Source organism: Hypanus sabinus, chromosome 5 (assembly GCF_030144855.1).
Source record: "Hypanus sabinus isolate sHypSab1 chromosome 5, sHypSab1.hap1, whole genome shotgun sequence".
NCBI lineage: Eukaryota > Metazoa > Chordata > Chondrichthyes > Myliobatiformes > Dasyatidae > Hypanus > Hypanus sabinus.
In genome coordinates this window covers 67,589,439-67,613,157 of record NC_082710.1, presented here as the reverse complement: position 1 = coordinate 67,613,157, position 23,719 = coordinate 67,589,439, and the positions used below count along the sequence as shown (strand labels likewise).

Genomic DNA, 23,719 nt, shown 5'->3' with positions numbered 1-23,719 from the left:
TATATATTGCTGAGACCCGATGCAGACTGGGAGACCGTTTTGCTGAAAACCTACGCTCGGTCCGCCAGAAAAAGCAGGATCTCCCAGTGGACACACATTTTAATTCCACGTCCCATTCCCATTCTGATATGTCTATACATGGCCTCCTCTACTGTCAAGATGAAGCCACACTCAGGTTGGAGGAACAACACCTTATATACCAGCTGGGTAGCCTCCAACCTGATGGCATGAACATTGACTTCTCTAACTTCTGTTAATGCCCCTCCTCCCCTTCTTACCCCATCCCTGACATATTTAGTTGTTTGTTTATTTTTCTCTCTCTCTCTGCCCATCACTCTACCTGTTCTCCATCTCCCTCCGGTGCTCCCCCCACCTTTCTTTCTCCCTAAGCCTCCCGTCCCATGATCCTTTCCCTTCTCCAGCTCTGTATCACTTTCGCCAATCACCTTTCCAGCTCTTTGCTTCATCCCACCCCCTCCGGTCTTCTCCTATCATTTTGCATTTCTCCCTCCCCCCACTACTTTCAAATCTTTTACTATCTTTCCTTTCAGTTAGTCCTAATGAAGGGTCTCGGCCTGAAACGTCGACAGTGCTTCTCCTTATAGATGCTGCCTGGCCTGCTGTGTTCCACCAGCATTTTGTGTGTGTTGTTTGAATTTCCAGCAGCTACAGATTTCCTCATGTTTACACAAATCTAAACTCATTTTTCTAATGCCAAAAACCTCACAATGTTATTTTTAAAGAAACTATCTAATTTTCTTTCAGTGTTTAGGGTGTGTTTGTGGCAGGCATTCCACATTTGATTTAATGTTTTGTAAAAAAAAAATTCTACTTTTTATCTTTGACTTGCTGTAAATAGTATACCTTTAATTGTCATTTTATCAAAACTTTTGATAAATTTCCTCTAAACTGTGACTTATGTCCTTTGCCAAAGTCCATTTACAGGGAGATATGGTTGCTTTTGGCTTCCTGGTCTTTATCATTCATGTAGTAATCTTGTGTCAATGAGAACAGTATCTATCTTTTGCTATGACAAAGCTAGCATACATCAGCTCTTTTTGGAGATCCTGGTATGACATTACTTAATGTTGAATGGGGCCAAATTAGAATCTCTGACGTTTTAATAAGACCTTGTGGGGAGTCGAGTCAAGTTGTGGTGCAGTGGAGTGTGTTGGGTTTTAATGAGTTCCTTATAGCAAACACACAATTTGAACATACCTCAAATTCCTGAATCCACAAACAGGTATCAATCGGTGGTACACTTGGAGAGATGTTTCTATAACCTGATGTGGAAGTGGGTCCTTTCTTGGATTCCCAAACAATAAATTAAACAGCCTTTGTGGACCATCCAGAACTTGTGTAAAAGAGGCCCAGGAAACACGAAATACTAACCGAGAAGAATACTAAAGCATTAGCTGCAGTGTTGTGTAGTCTCCTAGGCCAGTTGTGCACCAGGTGACTGGTGGGGTTAGTGCAAGTGCATACAGCTTATCCTACTACCGCTGTGTGTGAATGCCACCGTGTGTTTCTATTTTTATAGAGCTGGTAAACGACCTGACCCAAGAATGTGGCCTGCAGTACTGTCCACTGGTGACTTAGTCACACTTTCACTGGACTCAACAGGTTATAGGTTAGAATGTGTCCTCCCTGCCCTTTTCATTCTCAGGAGTTTAGAGATTGGTGGCAAAGTTGTTATCTATCCCAGGGTGCCCTATGGGTTGATAGACCATCATCTGTCAGCTGGGTAATTCATTTGCCTCCTTGTGTGTGCAGTTAAGCATCTGCTGAGGGCACACATTTATTTGCCAGGAAAAGGTGGTAGCACTTGTGTTAGAGCCGATTTACGGGAATTTCTTTTGTTCCCAGGAACTTGTGCCAGACTGCAAACTAAGTGTTGGCTGTTGATTTATTTTTACAGGTAGAGCTGCATCCCTTACAAATGGCGGCATAAAGTCTCCGTTTTCCAATGGTACATTTAATTTTGAAGGGCATACAAGAAGTGACGGTCACGTATACCACACAGTACACAAGGACTCTGGGCTATACAAAGATCTCCTGCACCGAATTCATTTAGACAAGATCACAGATGATCGGGCACAACCAGAGAACTCCTACAGGCTTCTCCGCCGCAATAACAGCTACACATGCTACACAGCTGCTATCTGTGGTATGCCTGTCCAGCCAGCCTTCAAGTCCTCAGACTTTGTGGGGGTGGAAGACAATGAGAAGCTTGTAGATGATGTGGCCTCCTACTCCAAAAAGCGGCTTCGTTATGACAGTTATTCTAGCTACTGCAATGCGGTAGCTGAAGCAGAGATAGAGGCTGAGGAAGGAGGGGTGGAATTAAAACTGGCCAGTGAGCTGAGTGACCCTCTGCCCCCAGCGGACAACGTGGTGGACGAAGATGGCGAAGAGAAGGAGAAGCCCCAGGTTCATCTGCTCTTTCATTTCCTCCAAATTCTTACTGCTTGCTTTGGATCATTTGCACATGGTGGTAACGATGTCAGGTAGGTTCACTCTCAAATCCATGACCAGTTTCTGCTCGTTATGTTCCTCAGCATTTCTTAGCTTGTGTCTTATGTGCTGGCCTTGGGTGGTGGTGAGAAGCAGATTTGGTGGCGTTGTAACATTGACTGTTGCTTTCCAAATTACTGCTTTTGTTTCAACGTTCCTTCGATCTTTGTTAGCTCTGTCAATGAGTTAGTTCATGCTATTGATCTCACTTCCTCTGCTCCTTAACTTGGCCATAAAAAGTGATGATCTTTTATCAGTTTAAGCTGTGAAGAAAATTGGATTGTCTCAGCATTATTAAGCAATATGCTCCATTTTAAAATAGAGAAACTGAACAGAAGTTTGTGATAATAATGTTTAGCTTAACCAGTGTACTCACTGCCTGCCTGTCATGGTTGTGGCAGGCCTTATGCATACATTTGGACATCGCATGCATCCAGGCATTAGCTTCTGAAGTTGAAAGTTTGCAGTAACTCCGTGAACGCTCTCCTATTGATCTTGACTGTTAGTGTTGCTTCTGATCTGTGTTTTTCATATGCAAAGAATTCAAAGTTTAACTTTTCAAGGTGTCTCAGCCAAGGTTCCACACAAACTAGCCTTAAAGTTTATCCAGTCCCAAACTGTGGCTTGGGGAATAACTATGAATATTGCAACAAACTGAGTAGATTTTATAGGAACCACAAGTTTAGTTATTTTGGCTGTGCTCCCTCTAATTCAGTAAGGCACTTTTGGCTGAATTCAGCCACCAAACCATGTGGAGTGCCAACGGTTTGCTGAAGATTGACGCATCAACAGCAGCAAGTTGTAAATATCTTAACATTTATTATACGTGATGGTGGCAGACATTTTCTCTCAACTTTTGGCTAAAATATTCATCAACTTAAAACTCATTTTGGGAAAAATTCTTGTTCCTATTTCAAATAATAGTAAATAATTCCATGCAGTAGCTGTAGCTTATTGTATTTATATTCAATGTGGGCATTCTAATCTTAATTATTTTTAAAACTACCCCATTCCCTTCCCACACATATACATTTGTGTTTTGAAGTGGGATAGGAAACTTGTGGAGAGCAGTACACCTCAGACTGCAGTGAGATGGCGAACAGATGTTCTGATACAGGATGAGCAGTAAAGGACGATTAGGAGAATTCCTCTTGACCAAACCCATGGGGCATTTTCTCACCAAACTAAGGCTGGGCCTCAGCTTGAGAAAGGCAGCAGCTATAGCAGTGCATTCTTACTGCACTGAATGGCCAATTTTACTGAATGTAGAAGACAATTACTAATAAGATTACAGTTAAGGTAGTTTTGATTGCTGGTCAGAGTCCATTAATGATCCATTTACTCCCAGCTCCTGTGCTGAAGATATGGATAATTTGTGTGAGAGCTCAAACTGAGCTGCTGGGGAGGTTATTTCAAGCTAAGGGGGAAAGGTCATCACTATGTCCAATTTCAATTCTGTTCAAAAATAATGGCCTTGTTTCAGTTTATCTAGGATGGTATTCCAGTGAAGAATGTTTAATTGTGTCTTAATTTTTCTGTTGAGACTTAAACTGAGGTTTGTTTCTGTCTTTGATTAAAAGAGCCGACAGCAGTGTGTCAGAGAAGGACATAGTGTCCTGTCCACTTCTTTCTGGTATAGCTAGTACCAGATTATCCCATTACTATTTGTGAAAGCCTGTGTTAAAATTATCAAACTCTAAATGACCTTAAAGTTATTTGGGAAGTGTGCAAAGGTGCAGAATAATCGCAAGTTCTGTTGTTCCTGTCTGGATCAGGAAGTACTAATCTAGATCTCGGTATTTACAATACCCCGAAATATAAGAGAGGACCTGCTCCAGGTAAGTTATGTAAGGAAACACCAAGGGGAATAGTATAAAACATAACTGAAGAAAAACTGGTAGAGTAGTTACTAAATATAGATTTATCGGTCATTTTCACCTCTGTTCAGCAGAGATCTTCTTCAAGGTCATTGATGCATAACTGGCAATTTAAAAATAGTTTAAACATGTGTCGCTGGCAGAGTTTGATGCTGACTTTTATTGGCTGCTTCCTGGATAAGCGTTTTTCTATTTTACCTGAATGAGAGTGTGTTTAAAAAAAATATTATGAACTTTCATTTTCATCCTTATTGCCTCATGTTAAGCACCCTTGTGTGTTATTTTCCAATCACTAACCTGGCAGGTCTATGAACAGTGGTCTTGTATTTCACACATGACCCACTGTTCTAGGTGTGAAATTACCAGGAATCCTCTACACAGGAACAGGTTTCAAAGCAGATGTAGGCCATTGTCATCTGTGCCTGTTCTGCTGTTCATTAAGATAATGACTTTGATCTTTTACCCTCAACACTTCTTTCCTAGAGTAACCCCCCCCCCCCATTACTATCTAATAATCTTCTGATATCTCTATAACCTTTTTGTTTCGGAGTGATCATAGTCTATCTAAGCCTAAAACTGTTTATCTCTGCCCTTCCTGTCACCATATACCTTGAATTCCTTCTCTTTTGTGTCAAGCACTCTCCAAGGCATTGATTCTCATCATCCTAGAACCAAAGGATTCCTCCTATAATCTTGATGCTGAACAGCTAGTGAGTTTTATATTATTGTCCCCTGACCACAGCCAGAACTGTTATTTTCCCATCCACCATGCTGAATATATTCATTATACCTGGAGAAAGAGCCCCCAAAATGTCTGATCTCTTTTGATAAATAAGAGAAAATCTGCAGATGCTGGAAATCCGAGCAACACACATAAAATGGACTCAGAAGGCCAGGCAGCATCAATGGAAAAGAGTATAGTCGACGTTTTGAACTGAGAACCTTTAGCAGGATCCCTTTTGATACTGGTATTAGTTTTCATAAAGTCATAGAGAAGTACAGCACAGAGAGGCAAGCCCGTCAGGCCATCTAGTCCAACCAGTTAAACTACCTACTCCCGTCACCTGCACTGACCACAGCCCTCCACACCACTACCATCCATGTACCCCCAAACTTTGCTTAGACATTGAAATCGAGCTCACATGCACTACTTGCACTGGCAGCTCATTCCAAACTTTGAATGAAGACCTTTCCCTTCATGTTCTCCTTAAACTTTTCACCTTCACCCTCTGATTATAGTCCCACCCAACCTCAGTGGAAAAAGCATGCTTACATTTACCCTATCTATACCCCTTATAATTTTGAATACCTTATCAAATCTCCTCTCAGTCTTCGATGTTCTAAGGAATAAAGTCCTAACCTATTCAGTCTTTCCTTGTAACTCACATCCTCCAGCCCCAGCAACACCCTTGTAAATTTTCTCTGTTCTGCTTCAAACTTATTTACATCTTTCCTGTAGGTAGGTGACCAAAACTGCAGACAATACTCCAAATTAAGGCTCATCAATGTCTTGTACAAATTCAACATAGCATTCCATCTCTTGACAGACAGACATACTTTATTGATCCTGAGGGAAATTGGGTTTCGTTACAGTCACACCAACCAAGAATAGTGTAGAAATATAGCAATATAAAACCATAAATAATTGAATAATAATGCCAAGTGGAAATTACTCAATACTTTGATTTATGAAGGCCAATATGCCAAAAGCTTTCTTTACAACCCTGTCTACCTGTGATGCCACTTTCAATGAATTATGGACCTGTATTCCCAGATCCCTTTGTTCTACCACACTCCTCAATGCCCTACCATTCACCGTGTAAGACTTACCCTGGTTGGTCCTACCAAAGTGCAAAACCTCACACTTGTCTGTATTAAATTCCATCTGCCATTTTTCAGCCCATTTTTCCAGCTGATGCAGATCCCTCTGCAGCCATGATAGCCGTCCTCACTGTAATACAGCCTTGTCCTCACTGTCCCTAATCACTGTCCTTCCTCACTGTAATGCAGTCCAATACAGTCTTGTCCTCACTGTCATCTGAAAATTTGCTGATTCAGTTAGGTCCTGATAAGTCTTTAGTTGTAGTACTCAGATATTCTCTTGTAATACTAAACTGCACACAGAAGTTCTTGCAATTTAATCCACACAGCAGAACAGTCTTGACCCAGTTACCATCATTTCTAACTTTCTGGCTCTGTGCTTCTTGCTTCCACTTTTTCACAGATATAGAAACCCGTTTTGAGGGAGAAACTGGATGTTTAGAAAGGATAGGGTTGCTTCTCAACACTGAATATTGAAAAGTGTCACCCTGGGATGTCTTTGAAACTAATATTTAACATCAGTTGATATTTGTTCTGATTCTTTTTTGAGAATGGAGGACTGAGATGAAAGCATCTCAGGTGACTTGTGGATTTGAACTCAAATGCTTTAATAGTTTTCCATAATTTAACTGACACATTTTACCACCTGGTTTGGTGGTAGCAGTTTTGCCATTGGATTGGAAGATCGTGAATCTTAAGTCACACTCAGCAGACTTGAGCGTGTATTCCAAGCTAAGGGAATGCAGGACTGACAGAAATGTCATCAGCCTTCTACTGAGAAATTCCCGAGGGCAAATCTGTGCTGTGGATGCTTGCAGCTCTATTTATGCAGCCTGGACTTAGCAGCATTTTAAACACGCCAGCCTCATTACAGTCATGAGGAGAAAGGAAAGGTAGTGTGTGAGAAATACACTGGCAGGTTAAATATAAAATGCCTATGATACCTTTGTTAAACATGCTGTCAAATTGTAGCGTGCTTTCTCTAGCCAACTGTTAAGTATTTGTAACACTCATACCCGTTTGTCTGCTCTCACTGTGTGTGTTGCTCTGTCTCTGCCTCAACCCTGTGCCTGCCCAACTCCCTTCCCTCGTCAGCAGGTATAAGAGGAAGCTCGGGGCTCGGGGCTCTCACTGTGTGTGTTGCTCTGTCTCTGCCTCAACCCCGTGCCTGCCCAACTCCCTTCCCTCGTCAGCTCGGGGCTGAAGAACAGGGGCAGCTTGCTGAAGTCCTAGTGAACATTTCTTCCATAATGATAAACAAAATGAACAACTAACCACCTTCGAGTTGATTTTGAAATTTTGCCTAAGTAGGATTAATCTTTGTACTTCCCATATTACATCTGTTTAAACAGCACCAAAATTAGTATTTCATAGTCTGCAGAACACTTTGGAATGTCCGAAGTTGTGAATATCATTCCTTTTGGTTGATAGTTCCCAACCGTACTTGCTGCCACTGCATCAGAAGCATGATTGTTGGGCCTGGGCCTGCAGCTATACATGTAGTTGCTTATACTGCAACCCTAGAGGACCATCACCCGTTCCCTGGCATGGATGATGGGGGGGGGGGGGGGGGGGGGGAGTCATTTGATGTTCTTTGGTCCCTTCGACTATGAAGCATCAACAGCGGGAAGAGAACTGTACTCCAAATCTTTTTAAACAAAATAGTTTCTCCTTTATCCCAAATGGCCTAAATAGCTGGTGGATTTTACTTACTCATTCTCTAGTTGTACGAGTTCTGGCATTTGGTGTTTATGTTATTGAACTGGTACTTCAGAGGACAGAAATGCTAGTTGGTACATCTTTCAAAGCAAAAGGACCTGGGAGTTGCTGATATCAGTCACTATGTAACCAAGGTACAATTTAGTGAGGAAAATAAATTGGTTCACTAGTGGGTGGAACCCTGCCATTTTACCCTGCCATACCTATTTCTAGCCTTACCCAATGTGGTTGACATTTTCTTGCCCTCTGAAGTGGCCTGGCACCAAACACCAGAGATTAATAGTAAAGAGCATAGTTGTTAAGAATGAAGCTCAGAGGTGTGATTTGCTATCAGTTGTATAATTATTATCCAGTTATCGGATGGTTCAGAAACCCCTGCTAAACCCCTAGATTCCAAGTTTTAATCAACTTGAATGAATAGGTTAATGTCTTTGACCACAATGAATACTTGTTTCATAGGTTTAGAAAATTCCCTTTAAACTTGCCAGCTTTAGGAATGTACAGGAGGAGTAGGGGACGAGTACTGCGGTCAGTTCATAACAACCACCCAATACCCTGCAGCCACACCTCAGCTGGTGCCCACATAGACTCATGTGTATAGCCTTCCCCCTCACCAGGCTGGTGTACAAGTTCCTGTGGGTTAAGCTTATGCTGGGGTGTGGGGGCTTCCTGGTTGCTGCTATTGCTGGTTCTGGCAGAGAGCTATATCCTGCCCTGTTTTTGTAACTGAGGAATCATGTTAGGAAAATCAACTATTTTTATATATTTTTTAAAAAAGTGGGATTGCATCGTAAATGTAGAAAGAAGGAATTGTTCCCAGAATATGGTTGCACAGTGTTTGCTGATCATTTGTGTCAATCTCTTTAAAGGCTCTGAGCATGAAGGCAGCTGCTGCAAGCATTCTGTTAATGGGCCACAATTCTAGTTGTGAATCTGGAATGGTTCTTAAACTTTGTATATCATTTTGCCTGCTGCAGTTGTAGCTCAGTTTAAAAATAGCAGTGACTTGAATGAACTAGTTTTGCAGTGCAGCTTAAAAATACCAGTCGCCACCATCCAGAGGCCCTGCTCTGACTGTCCAGCTTCATTAACAAATAAGTCTGAAATCCTGCTGGAAATGTTGATGCAACACCTAATCCTCTGAGACTCTCATTTTAATCCACAGAAGTGGCTAGAAATGATGTTTTGGAAAGGCTGCACTAGACTGAGTTTTAATTTGGAGTTTTGTTTTGCAATACCTACTTGCATTTATGGTTGTGTAAACATTAATTTTACTTGCATTTAAAATACTATGCAGTATTAAAAGAATATTCTGGGGGTCTTTGCTGAATGCAATACAGGAAAGGATTATGGAAAGCAAAATATTGTAGATACTGGGAGTCCGAATTGAAAAACTCAAATGCTGAGAATACATAGCCAAGCAGGCATCAAATGAATACTTCACGTCATGTATTGGAGAATAGATCTAGTATTGATGGACAGTGTGATGCTGATATTGGTTAAGTATTCTGGAGAACAAAAACTCCAATTCTTAAAACAAATTGTCCGCAGTTGCTTGATTTTCATGTTTTTATGTTGTAGGTGGAGATGAGTTGGTGTGACCACACTTCAAATACGTGTTCTGGTGTCCTGTTATACAAAGGACATCATTAAAACGAAACAAGTGCAGAGAAGGTTTATGAGGATGCTGCCAGGACTCGTTATAGGGTGAGGTTGGGCAGTATAGGACTTTAATCCCTGGAACATAGGAGATTAAGGGGAGACCAATCACAAACATGAGAAAATCTTAAGGCGTGACCTTAAAGGTGTATAAAATCATGAGGTGTAGAATGCATAGTCTTTCTGCAAGGAAAGGGAACTAAAGACATGGGTTTCAGATCAGAGGTGAAAGATTTGAAAGGGACCTTTGGGGCAACACCACACAGGGTGCTGCCTATATGGGATGGGCAGACAAACTAAGTGGTGAAGGAAGGTACAATAATATTTGAAAAGACATTTGAATAAGTATAATGATAAGGAGGTTTTAGAGGGATATGGTCAAATGTGGGCCAATAGATTAACTTAGTGTGCACCATGGTTGGACAAGTTGAACCCAAGTTCCTGTTTCCACATTGTATTAATCTGTGGTTCTCCTCTTGGCTGTGGGGAACCTAAATAGTCACAAGACATATGTCAGGCTGTTGTTGATCGATTACCAGCACCGTTATTTCCTCGGCACTAAAACCCAAGTTTGAAAACCTAGATCTCTGTACCTCCTCCACTTCCTTATTGGGAGATGACAGTCTGTGCAGATAGATAATAACTTCTCCTTACAAGAGTGAAGTAGATCAGCTGGTCGAGTGATGTTGCAACAACAACCTCGCTCTCAGTGTCAGCAAGACAAAGGAAGGGAAGTCCGAGGAAAACATACCAGTCCTCATTGTGGGGTCGGTGGTGGAAAGAGTGGGCAACTTCAAGTTCTTGGACATCAGTATCTTCGAGGATCAACCCATCAATGCAGTCATGAAGAAGGGGTACTAGTGGCTTTATCTCAGTAGGAGTTTGGTATGCAACCAAAGATTCTTAGAAATTCTATAGAAGTATAGTGGAGATCATCCTAACTGGTTGCATCACAGCTTGATATGGAGCCCCCAATGCACAGAGGCTACAGAGGATTATAGGCTTGCCATTTCCATCATGGATGCAACACACCCATCATTGATGACATCTTCAAAATATTGTGCATCCATTGTTGATGACTCTCACCATCCAGGACATGCCCTCTTCTCATTACTAGCCTTGGCAAGGAGCTACAGGAGCCTGAAGACTAACACTAAATGATTTAGGAGCAGCTTCTTCCTCTCTGCCATCAGATTTCTGAATGGTCCATGACCATTACCTTATTATTCCTTTTGGTTAGTGCTGTATATTTGATTTTGTATTTTTATAGATTTTTTAAAAAATCTTTGCATTGGTCTGCTGCTGCAAAACAACAATTTTCATGTTGATTACAAGTGATGATAAATCTGATTATGATTCTATGAGCATGATACTGCTTATAAGTTAAACTTAGATAAGAGTGAGTTATTCCCTTTAAACGCGCAAACTTTATTGAGTGATAGGATGCCATTTAAAGTTGTTACTGATAACTTTATCTATTTAGGTATAAAAATCACCAAGAAATATAAAGATTTATTTGGACTGAATTTTTTACCTATGCTTCATCAAATTCAACAACTTACTACTAGATGGTCTCCCTTATTTTTATCATTAGTTGGTCGGATTAATGCTATTAAAATGATGATTTTACCGAAATTTTTATATTTATTCCAAGCTTTACCAATTTTTATTCCTAAATCTTTTTTTGATAATATTGATTCAAAAATTTCCTCATTTGTGTGGCAAAATAAAAATCCTAGGTTAAGCAAAAGGCAATTACAAAAGTCTAAAAAAGATGGTGGTCTAGCTTTACCTAACTTTAGATTTTATTATTGGGCGAATAATATTCGTAACCTAATGTACTGGAAACTAGATTTGGATTCACCTGTGTGCCCACAGTGGGTAAATTTGGAATGTAGTGAGGTTAAGGGATATTCTATATTTTCCGTTCTTGGTTCTTTTCTTCCTATTGATTTAGCCAAATTCAATAAACAGATATCTAACCCTGTTGTTAAACATACACTACGAATTTGGTTTTAATTTCGCAAATTCTTTAATCTGAAAAACTTTGCTCTGGACAGCCCTATTTTATGTAATTTTTTTTTTAAACCTTCATTGACAGATCAAGCTTTTAGTATATGGAAAAGGAAAGGTATAAAATGTTTTCGTGATCTTTTTTTTGAAGGTACTTTGATGTCTTTTGATCAACTATCCAACAAATTTGAATTACCTAAATCTAATTTTTTTAGATACTTACAAATTAGAAATTTCTTACATAAAATTCTTCCATCTTTTCCTAACTCAACTCCATCGGATTTTTCAGATTTGATTTTTACTTTTAATCCTTGTCAGAAGGGATTAGTAGCTTTTATTTATAATATGATTATGAAGATACAGCCAGAAATATCGGATAGAATTAGACAAGAATGGGAAAAAGAACTTCGATGTATTATATCAACAGATAAATGGGAAAAAATTTTACAAATGGTTAATTCCTCCTCTATTTGTGCTAAACATGCTTTAATACAATTTAAAATTGTACATAGAGCTTATATGTCTAAAGATAAGCTTGCCCGATTTTATTCGCATATTAATCCTCAATGTGACAGATGTCACTTAGAAGTGGCTTCATTGACTCACTTGTTTTGGGCATGTCCCACTTTACATAACTATTGGAAGGACATTTTTGATGTAATTTCCTCAGTATGGAATATCGATTTACAACCCCATTTTATTACTGCAATTTTCGGTATACCAAATGAAGATGGCAATCAGCTTTCCCCTTCAATCAGACGAATGATTGCCTTTGTAACATTAATTGCCAGAAGGTCTATATTACAAAACTGGAAAGAAGTAAATCCTCCTACTACATTTCAGTGGTTCTCCCAAACTATTTCTTATTTGAGTTTGGAAAAAATCAGAAGCACTATCTTTGATTCTTCAATTAAATTTGAAGAAACCTGGGGACCATTTATTCGACACTTTCATATGAATTAATTTGGCCTATTTCAGATCCTTTTCTCTACTTATCCTTGTTCAGGTATGGAGTTCCGGAGTTCTTTTCTTGACACCTTTATATATTTATAAAGTGCTATTATTGCCCATGTTAGTTTTAGTTTAGTATTTTTTTTCAATATATATTTTTTCTCATATATAATTTCAATTTTTTTTTCTTTTTTCGATGATTATTTTTGTTTTTCTTTCATATATATTTATATAGACTTGATTGATTTATGTACCTTTTGTTGATGGATGTTTTAATAGGATATTATTATCCTATTACTAATGTAATCTCAAGTTTATTGAATCTGTAATCTATTCATTATTATGTGTTGTTTTTTTTTATATATATGAAATTTAATAAAAAGATTGAAAAAGAAAGAAAGAAAGATACTGCTGCCTTGTGTAAAAGTTCCAACAGCGTAGGAAGGGTAAACACATATCTCACCTGGTCTACATTGTTTTTGAGACTCTAGTCCTGCGATTTGTGTGTTTCTTAATTGCCATCAAAAGTAAATCAATAAACCACTGAGACTGGGGTGAGACAATAAATCCAGGTGTATTCTGAGTCTGAATAAATGGATCCTGGTTTAAAAAAAAAACAATTTTCCAAAGGAACTCGGTGGGTCGAGCAGTTTTGATGTGAGGAGAGGAATTGGTGACATTTCAGATAGAGACCTGAATCATGAGTCCTCTTGCAGGGCCTTAATCCAAAGCAATTGCTTTCCCCCCCCCCCCCCCCCCCCCCAGTGTGAATGCTGGTTAACCCTTCAAGTTCCTCCCACAATATTTTTGCTTTCCAGATTCCAGGATCCGCAATCTGTTTTGTCTCCAATGGATATGAGTTTGCTGTCAAAATAACCACTGTTCTTGAAATTATTTATGCATACATCTTTGAGAAATATCCAAATATGTAGTTAAATGTAATGATCCAAGAACAGCCTGCACATTGTGGTGTCACACCAGCTTCACAGGATAAAATGAATAGGAAATACTGGAATCAGTTGTAAAACAAAGTTAATGTTTCAGGTCATTAGACATAGGACTGTTTGTGATTAATGGGGCTTTAACTGCGGAAAAAAGAGGCTTTTCAAGAGAAGAAAAGTATGTTGAAGGGTGGAGAGAATAATTAAAGTAAAATGATGGTAAAGGGATAAGTGAAGAATCAGGAAATGAATAGAGTTGTAAAACTGTTTCAGACAGAACAAAATTGTGCCTCAGCATTGTTGTGAATTTTGTTTCCATAGTGATCCAACTTAAATCTTGCACAGTTAAATGAAGCTAGTAAAGATGGATTTTTTAAAATTTATAATTTCAAAATTTCTGTTTCAAAAGATTATTCTTTTTTTTTGCTTTATTCTCCCTACAAGTAAAAGCAAAATGTTAACTTATCCCAGTGTTGATTAGTGATGATGAGACTTCCTGCTTGTTGTTCCATGCTCTGGACTGTGGCCGTCCTCCATCCCTCAACGTGCTTCTTACAGCTTACACTCGTAGCCCCTTTTACAGCAGGAATGATGCCCTGCTGTGGCAAATTCCAATGCGGTCATGTCCTCTGTGAGGGGAACAGAGGGGAATAAACAGTTGGCATTTCAGCCAGACGCCCTTCTTTAGAACTGGAAAAAAAGGAGACAGAATCCAGAAGAAAGTGGGGAAAGGGGACAAAGTACAAGTTGGTAGGTGGGGAAGGGGAGAAGTTGTGAGGTTTTTAAATACTTCACAAAATTCCTGTCAAATAAGAAAATTGGACCATTTTTGTTGTGGTCATGTTTGAAGTACAATGGTCAATAAACTGAAAGATGTCTACGTCTGTTCTTGAAATAGTAGTCTTTTTCATTTACTCTATTGGCCAGTACCTCATGCAGAGGCTTGCGTGACAGGAACTCATTCACAATTGATCGCCATGGTTTTATTTTCTGGCCTAGATCTTCCTCTGCTTTGCATATTGCTGGGATTGTGAGAATTTCTGTGGAAATTGGGTCTTTTCCAACACTGCAGGCAGGCAAGAACATCATCAGTCTCCACCGAATGTACCTCCATACAAAAATGCTGGATTTAAATTGTCTCTGGGGAACAAAAACTATATCACTTCAAAACCTCTATTGTTTTAATGTTTAAAATATTTTCCATTTTTGCGCATTTATTGATTTACTCTTCTGCTGAGCGTTCTTTATTTTCTTTTTTAAGCAATGCAATTGGTCCTCTAGTTGCTCTGTGGCTGATCTACCAAGAAGGAGCTGTGCTACAGAGTGCCTCCACGCCAATCTGGTTGCTGCTATATGGTGGCATGGGCATCTGTGCTGGCCTCTGGGTCTGGGGCAGGCGAGTCATTCAGACGCTGGGCAAAGATCTCACTCCCATCACCCCTTCTAGGTGAGTATGACCCGCACATTGTGTCCTATTTGATGCTGCACATATAATACTGCACCAAGATGGTTATGTGAAGAGACCTTACTGCAGAGTACATTGTTTTCCCCTCAAATTTTGCTGAATTTTGGCCCTTACAAATTGAATAAGCTTGTGTTTTGTCTTCTCCTATCTTTCTTTTCATCCATCCCACTCTCTATGAGTAAGCCACTTACTTAATAAAGACATTACCGAGTACAGAACTTATAACCAAGCTTACCTATTGGCACATGGAGCAATGGACTACTGGACAGCCCATTCTGCCCATGATGTGCTGATCTTGATGACTGTTTATACTAAATGTCCTCTTCTACAGCCCTTCACATACATGTGTCTATCTTAAACTCTACCACCTTTTTAAAAAAATTATGATTGAGATACTGCACGGAATAGGCCCCTTGAGCCACACAGCCCAGCAGTTCCCTGATTTAATTCTAGCCTAATTACAGGTCAATTTACAATGACCAATCAATCTACTAATTGGTACATCTTTGGACTGTGGGAGGAAACCAGAGCACCTGGAGGAAACCTACACGGTCAGGTGGAAAACGTGCAAACTCCTTACAAACAGCTGTGGCAATTGTGGAAAGAGCTGCCTATAATTGCCCAGATTATCCCCATTTCCTTCCTTGAACAACGACACAATTTTTGCTACACTGCTCTCCAGGCTTCGGCGACATCGCCTGTTGCTAGTGAGGACACAAAGATCTTTGTCAAAGCTCCTGTAATCGCTTTCAATATTTTTGCCATCTTTAGAAGTCCCAGTACTACCTCCTTAATCTCAAAATTCCCATTTTGCCTTCAGTATGCTCCAAATCCTTCTCACTGATACATAGGTCCTTAAAAGGACCTACCCTCTCCTTTAGTTATAAGTATAATGAAGTATAAAACTCCTTGAGATTCTGCTTGATCCTGTTTGTCAGAGATATTTCTTGACCCCTTTTTGGCCTTCCTCATTGCCTGTTTCAGCATTTGCTTTATATACTGCAGGTGCCCCAGTCTGATTTTAACTTTTTAAACCTTCTGTATGTTTCATTTTACTTCCTGAATAAGTTTCGGAGCTCTCTGGTTATCCCAGATTCCCTTGCCTTACCATCCTTGTCTTGCTCTTTACCAGACATGCTGATCCTGAACTTGGATTAGCTGACCTGTAACAACTCTCACATGTCAGATGTGAGCTTGTCCAGCAGCAGCTGCTCCCAATCAACACCAGTCCTGTCCCTGCAACTATGTCTCTGTAATAAGAACGGCCTCATAATTCCATGTACTAATCCAGGCTTTAAGCTCACCCTCTTTGCTCTAACACACTTAACATTGAAATAAACACATTTCCATCCATCAGTCCCACCGTGTTTATTAGCCTGTCCTTTCAGACTTGTTTATTACACCACCTTTCTTGCCCTCAACCCCACCACCTGTCGCCCTTCCGCTGTGGTTCCCATCCTACTCCTCTCAGGTAGTAATGGCAAGGAGGATATTGGTTCCCTTCCAGTTCAGATGCAAACTGTCGTACTTGTTCAGGTGTCACCTACCCGAGAAGGAAGCCCAGTCATCCAAAATCTGAAGCCCTCCCTACTGTACCAGTTCCCCTGCCGTGCGTTGAACTACTTTACCTATTCATCTATCTCTCACCTCATAGGACATGGCACAGGTAGTAATCCTGAGATTTTATCCCCAGCTTTAAATTTCTGCCTAGCTCATATATCATTGGTACCTATATGGATCGCAACCTCTTGCTGCACACCCTCCCCTTTCAGAATCTCCTGTATCCTCTGCAAGAGATCTTTGACCCTGGCATCAGTGCCACTCTGGAATCTCTACCATGACCACCTTTCTGCACCCCTTACTATTGAGTTCCCTTTCACTCTCACTCTGACCTCATCCTTGTTTGCCTCAGAGCCAGGCACCACGCCACTGACCCCCTACTGCTGGTGGCCTCTGAGAGATCGCCGCCCCAACAGTACCCAGGGACGTTCTGAGGGGAATTATGCACTATCTGCTTAGTTCTTTTTATTCTGCAGGTGATCACCCATTTATCTGTAACCTGCACTTGAGGTATGACCACCTTACTGCACTCTCATCTCCGATCTCCTCAACCATCCAGACGTTCCTGCTGCACCTGCCTGAATCTCAAGTCCCGTGACGTAGTCTGTCAGAAGTTTCACTTGGAATGATTTAATATCAAACAGTACACCATGGTGTAGGTCTTGTCCACATTTTCTGGTGATGATTCAGGTTCTAGTATGCTCCAGTTTACTAAATCTAATGACTGTTGAAAAAGTAAAGGTGCCTTGAGTATTTTCTACTTCCCTACAATGCCCTGGGATGTCCTCAGCAGGCCTAAGCCTTGACCTCCACTCCTGGGCCATCCCATCTTCCTAAAATAACTAGCCATCACAAGGAATGTGGCTTGAAGTTCTAGAAGCTGGCCCATCACTAGCTTGTTGGAATCTGGAGAACAGCAATGATTCCCTAGTGTGTCTGTGTTCCTAGAATAATAAAAGTAACAATTACAAACATGTTCTTTCATTTTGATATTCTCCGTTGTGCTGCATTTTATCCAGATGTTTTCTAATCCTCCTAGCCTCTGCAGAGCACTGTCTGGAGTTCCACTTTTATATTGAGCCCGGAATATGACCATATTTGAATGCTGCAATCTTCCTTCCCTGCACCAATTTAATGCAACTTTGCTTAAGGATCAGAGCTCTCCATGAGTTAGATGGCTAGTTATTCTTGCCATGTGCAAGATACCAAGTTGGATCAATTAAGTCTTCACAGACATAGAAGCGGTGTTTGTGCCGGCTTGTAGATGATTTTACAGTCAGATATTCAACAGTGGCTCATATCTCATTCATCTCCTTCAGGGGTGGAAAAGGATCGATTCTTCCCACAACAACCAAGTAGTTTTGAGGGGTTTCTTAATTTTCCCAGGCATGCATCATTCCTTGTAAATTAGGTGCTATCTGAACACTAGTATTTTCTTTGTCTTTAGCTTGCTGAATTTAAATGTTCAAAATTGTTCTCCATTTCTTGAGGATAATAAACCATACATTATGGAGCCCTCAGAAAGCTAGGGGATAGTGCTTGCACCAATACCAGTTATGTGTAATTACTATGATTGTGTGCTGAGCATGGGGACAGTAATTTGGGGAGAATATAATGGCTCTGTGTGCATATTGTCACATTCAGAGGCTTGTGTATATTGTATGTCATACATTTAGTGCCATCTTTATACATTCATGCTGCTAACCCATAGTTATATGGAACTTGGTCTACTTGCCTGAGTTAACTTTATGCATGCAATGCATATAGTCAACCATTTCCAGTACCATTACTGGGAATAACTGCATCAGCACAAACGTGAATGCATTATGCCGTGAATAATGATTTAATTCTCTCATTTTAAAATATTTTCTGAAACCACACATGGCTGCTGGATATTTCAAAATGGTTGCCCTGGAATTTTGTCTAAAGCTGTGGTAAGACTCTTGCATGTGGCCTGAGGCTTCGTAGTAATAATCTTGAGACTCGCTGGTACAATGAATGACTGTGAAGTATTGTTTTGTGCTTCCTGCAGCGGGTTCACTATTGAGTTGGCTTCGGCGTTCACAGTTGTGGTTGCTTCCAATGTTGGACTTCCTATCAGTACCACACACTGCAAGGTATGCGTATGCCCTGTGACTGCATCTTCAGCAGCTCACTCTGTACCACCCTCTGAGGCTTGCTCGCAACAGTTCCTGGTGGCATGGAGAAGCAGACCCAGTACTATTATATATTCTGATTGGTTCAAGCCCTCGTTACAAAGAACATTCCTTGTGGTAAAACAAGACATGGCAAACCCAAAGGGAATAGACTACTCTTTGCCATCTAACAACTTGACAAAACTGAACAAATAATCCTATCTGATCATTTATCATCTTTAAAGAAAGAATTGGCATTGATATAATCCATGTCACAACTTCAGGATGTCCCCAGGTTCTTTACAGCAGAGAAGACATTTTAAAGTATAGTTGGTAGAGTGATTAGTAATCAGATTGTGTGGAATAAGGTGTAACCACCTGCAGGCTCAACATGCTCAGTCAACTATTTTCAGTTGTTTTAAAAAAAAGTTTTAACAACATATGCTACTTTTTTAGTCAGATCAGATTGATCCCTAAAACCCTGCAAAATTCTGTGCAAACAAAATGCACTAGATAGATATCAATAGTGAGATCCTTTATTCAAGTTAATTGCCCAAAAAATGTTTTTTGTCACTGAGTGGCCTAAAAGTTCTAGGTTATCTGACAGCAGCAATGTTGCATTAGCCAATGAGCTTTTCTTGCCATTATGGACTGATTAGCAGCACGCTACTTGGAGCAGGATGGTGTCTACTGGAACCTCTCGCCACTCAGACTGTTTTACATTGCATGTTTCTGATGGGATGTCTTTCACGTGCTTTTCTTACTTCAAACTTATTTTCTGTTTCTTCACAGTGGATTTTGCATTGAAGTAATGAGTGCGCTAACTGTACTTGTAGCCTCAAATGTGGGCATTCCAATAAGTTCCACTCATTGCAAGGTATTCTTGTGTCATGTTAATGCAACAACCATGTCGCTAGCACTTGTAGCAAACCAGATGATTGAACTAAAACCACTTTAACTATTGTATTCTGCTGTCTCATGTCTAACTTGCAACAGGCTTCACTTTAAATCAGAAGTTATTTAGAGGAAGATACTTGGAGCTTTGTTTGTTTAAAGTAACATATACAAAATGCTGGAGGAACTCAGCAACGCAGAAACGAAACCCAATTTCCCCCCGGATCAGTAAAGTATGTCTGTCTGTCAACCATTTGAGGGGAATAAATAGTTGTCGTTTCAGACAGAGTCCCTTCATCAGAACTGGAAAAGAATGACACAGAGCCCAGAATAAGAGGTACAAATGGGCAGATGATAGGTGAGACCTAGTGGGGGGGGGGTGGTGAAGTAGGAAGCTGGGAGGTGATAGAAAAGGTAAAGGGCTGAAGAAGCAATCTGAGTGGTGAACTATGGAGGGAAGGGAAGGAGGCAAGTGAGAGAGAAATCAGAATGGGAAATGGAAAAAGGGAGAAGGGGAGGGGGAAGAAATTACTAGAAGATAGGGAATCAATGTTCATGCCATCAGGTTGGAGGCCACCCAGGCTAAATATAAAATATTTCTCCTCCAACCTGAGAGTATTGTCCTTTTTTTTCCAGCCATTTACTTCTACCAATCATCTCCCAGTTTCTTTCTTCTTCCCTCCCCCCGCCACACCCCCAACCAATCACCTGATCTCACCTATCACCTGCCAGTTTCTACTCCTTCCAGTAACACCCACCCCATCTTCTTATTCTGGCTTCTGCCCACTTCCTTTCCTGTCCTGATGGAGGGTCTCAGTCTGAAACATCAGCTGTATGTTCCCCTCCGTAGATGTGCCTGCCTTGCTGATTTTCCCCAGCACTTTGTGTACGTTTCTCAGTCTTCTAGCATCTGCAGACTTCTTGTGTTTATTGTTTTGTTTTAGGTGTGCATTTTGATAGATTGCTTGATGTGGATCAGCAGAAGTGGAGTTAGGGTATGAGATGATTGCACATGTCGAGCAGATATAATTTAATATGATCACTCTAATTGGATCTTGTCCCATAATGATGTGGTTGGAATTCCACTGTAGCATTAACAATTCCTATTGTAGATGTTAGAACTGTGGACTAATGGTCCGTGAGTTGCTTTGGGTGTTGATAAGGGTAATATCCTGTCAACAAATTACTCTCATCAAATATGTCTGGTGTTAGAATTGATGGTTCTGCCGATCAGAGACCAGGCAGATAGAGTTCATGCAAGTTTCCAGTGAGTTCAGTCTGTGAGTAGTGTTACCTGAGAGTTAAGTTCTGAAGATTTGAGATAAAGGGGCTTGTGAAGGTAAAACATCTTTCTCCAACAGTCTAGATTTTAGAATCCCATTGTTAATGTGAAGCGAAGCTCCGTTTCTTCCTTCCCTTCAGGAAGTGGTTATTATGCACAATGACAGGCATTCTGTAGAAAATAAATAGACAATAGGTGCAGAAGTAGACCATTCGGCCCCTCGAGCCTGCACCGCCATTTTGAGATCATGGCTGATCAACTACTATCAATACCCGGTTCCTGCCTTGTCCCCATATCCCTTGATTCCCCTATCCATACGATACCTATCTAGCTCCTTCTTGAAAGCATCCAGGTGTGGTCCTTCCTTAACCCTGGAAACCAAAACTGTACACAATACTCCAGGTGTGGTCTCACCAGGGCTCTGTACAAATGCAAGAGGCTGACCTTGCATGAAAGATGTTTGAAGGACCGGCAGGAGCTACAGAGGTAAAATGACCCCTCCAACCACCTGCAGGATCGTTCATCCGGTCAGCATCATAGGAAGGGAGAAGTGTAGCCATGGATAATGACAGCTTGAGGATGGTGAGGAGGTATGGAGATTGACTTGTGGGTGATGCTAGAGCAGCAAGGTCCATATCTCATAGATAGGTAGGAAGAGAGGGAATTATTGAATTCAAGGTCATATCCAATCTGGTTTTGGAAGCTTGGATTGTCCCACTTGCAAAGTCTGTATAGATGTGTCCTTTGTTCATTATTTCTCAATGAAAGGGAGGAACTCTTTAGAGGAGAAGCATGATGCTGTTCTGTTTGTAACAAACTGCTTCAGGTAATTCATTCTGGTTGAGGTCCTAACTTGCTCACTTACCAACTGTTTGTCAACTTTGGTTTTCTGTCTAATGTGTCACTAAATAAATTGTGTTGGGTTGTTAACTAACTTAGTTTTGACTTTGTTTATAAGAGTAGACTGATAGCTTCAAACCTGAAATACCGATCCTGCACTCTTGGGAGTGGAGCTTCACTGAAAGGGTTGCTGAGCCATCAGAGAGGGCTTTAGCGTTTTAAACTTACCACTGACGGGCTCTTGCTCAGTAAAGCTTCCACAATAGAGTGCAGGATCAGAGAACTGTCTTTAAAAGCTATATACCCGGGTAACTGTTTACATTTAAAGCACATTATTTTAAATAAATCAATAGTTCAAATGCTTGAGTTTGCTAAATACATTCCGGCAATCTCTGCTAACTGTAATGAAGTGGAAACCATCTTGCTTTTGGCTGTTGATTTCTATTTTGAAGCGGTCTTTTCCACTGCCTCAGTTTTCACTTGTAGCCTTTCCGCACTCGTCTGCACTCCTATTGATTTCTGTTCCGGCTTTTGTTTGTCCAGGTTGGCTCTGTGGTCTCTGTGGGATGGATCCGATCGCGCAAAGCTGTGGACTGGCATTTATTTCGCAATATCTTCCTGGCCTGGTTTGTGACTGTCCCGGTCTCTGGTCTCTTCAGTGCTGCCTTTATGGCACTCTTTGTCTATGGAATACTACCATATGTTTAAATTTGATTTTTATGAAGATTTGTAACCAGCAGCGTGAGGTGCCCCTTTTCTTCAATATAGCAGTCACACCCCCTCCCAAAAGTTGGTTTATTCCTTTTTTCCTTTCTGTTTGCTGTTTTAAAAGGAATTAAAGAGCTATAAATTAATTTTATATTTTCATCTTATCTGTTTTCTCACAGACTGTAATTTACACTACATATTCTCATTTTGATAACTTGGTAGCTTGTAATGGCAAAGCCCTATTTTGTGGTGTATGTGTACACCTGTAAATAGTGCTTCAAAGTCATGATGTTTGTGGAATGAATGGTATTGCTTGGAAGATTTTGTCCCCCATGGATGTTGTAAAGATGTTGTATATATTGTATTATTAATCACTGGAAAGCTTTCCTTGGTTTGGACCCAAGAAAGAATTTTTAAAACAAGATGGTATGCTTTCTTTATTAAAATTATCCATTTGATCTGGAATAAGGTATAAAGCCCTATTTCAATAATCAGCCTCTTTTTTTTTTGGCAAGGTGCATTTCTCCATGCATACTCTGCGTGCTACAAACATCATAATCAGAATGGGGAGAGATTCATTGTGATAGGTTTCATGGAAACTTGATTTCATCTTATAAGATTGACAGTTGTATTATATTGTAATTTCCAATGTAAATACTATCTATGAAAGATTTGGGTTTGCTTGTGTGTGTGTTTTTTTTAATTGGTACAGATTTCACTCACTCATTTAAGGCTTGAAAGCTATATTGAATGTACCAAAGATTCAAAAATAAAGATTTGTCAGTATTTCCACTTAAGTTTATTAAAAATGCCTATTTATAATTTTGGGTTCCATCTCAAATTCTTTTGAAATTCAATGACATTTTGCTTTAACTTGAACTGGAAGAAAATGTTAGTTTCCTTTAAATTAAAGTGAAAAGTATTCTTCAATTTCAAATGTGACATCAAATCAATATTAGTCGAATTGTCTATTATGCTCTTCTATGGTTTCTATACCATTGGATATGGTATCCTGCATTCCAGAAGTGCAGTTGATTTTTTTTTAACTAGTGAAGTAGGGGTTCCTTTGGCTGAGAGATTGGTGGAAATAATCAAGAAACTGGATTGAATGGATTTCAGAGAGTTCACACCAAACTTTCAGTTCTCAAATTTAAATTCTCAAGAACCCTATTAGAATTCAGCCCATTAGTTGGCCCCACCATGCTCCTGGTTATGGTCACCTTGTGTTTAAAAGTTGCCTCCAGATAAGGTTTTTAAACTGACCGTACACAACATTCAATTAGATCCTTAGTCCTTGTCTTGTTCTGTATTTTGGGAGGTATAACAGGGAAATGGTTGCC

The 23,719-nt window shown here is 40.2% G+C and overlaps 1 protein-coding gene across 3 annotated transcripts in view; it reads left to right on the top strand.

Moving 5' to 3' along the window:
* slc20a2 (solute carrier family 20 member 2) overlaps positions 1-23,201 on the top strand; it is an 83,792-nt gene extending 60,591 nt beyond the window's left edge. For all 3 annotated transcript variants that reach the window (XM_059970083.1, XM_059970084.1, XM_059970085.1), the window contains 4 exons: positions 1,919-2,507; positions 14,757-14,942; positions 18,553-18,637; positions 22,215-23,201. In XM_059970083.1, the coding sequence (XP_059826066.1) occupies positions 1,919-2,507; positions 14,757-14,942; positions 18,553-18,637; positions 22,215-22,379 (1,025 nt within the window). In that variant the 3' untranslated portion in view covers positions 22,380-23,201. The remainder of the gene's footprint in view (positions 1-1,918; positions 2,508-14,756; positions 14,943-18,552; positions 18,638-22,214) is intronic.
* Positions 23,202-23,719: the final 518 nt, after the last annotated feature.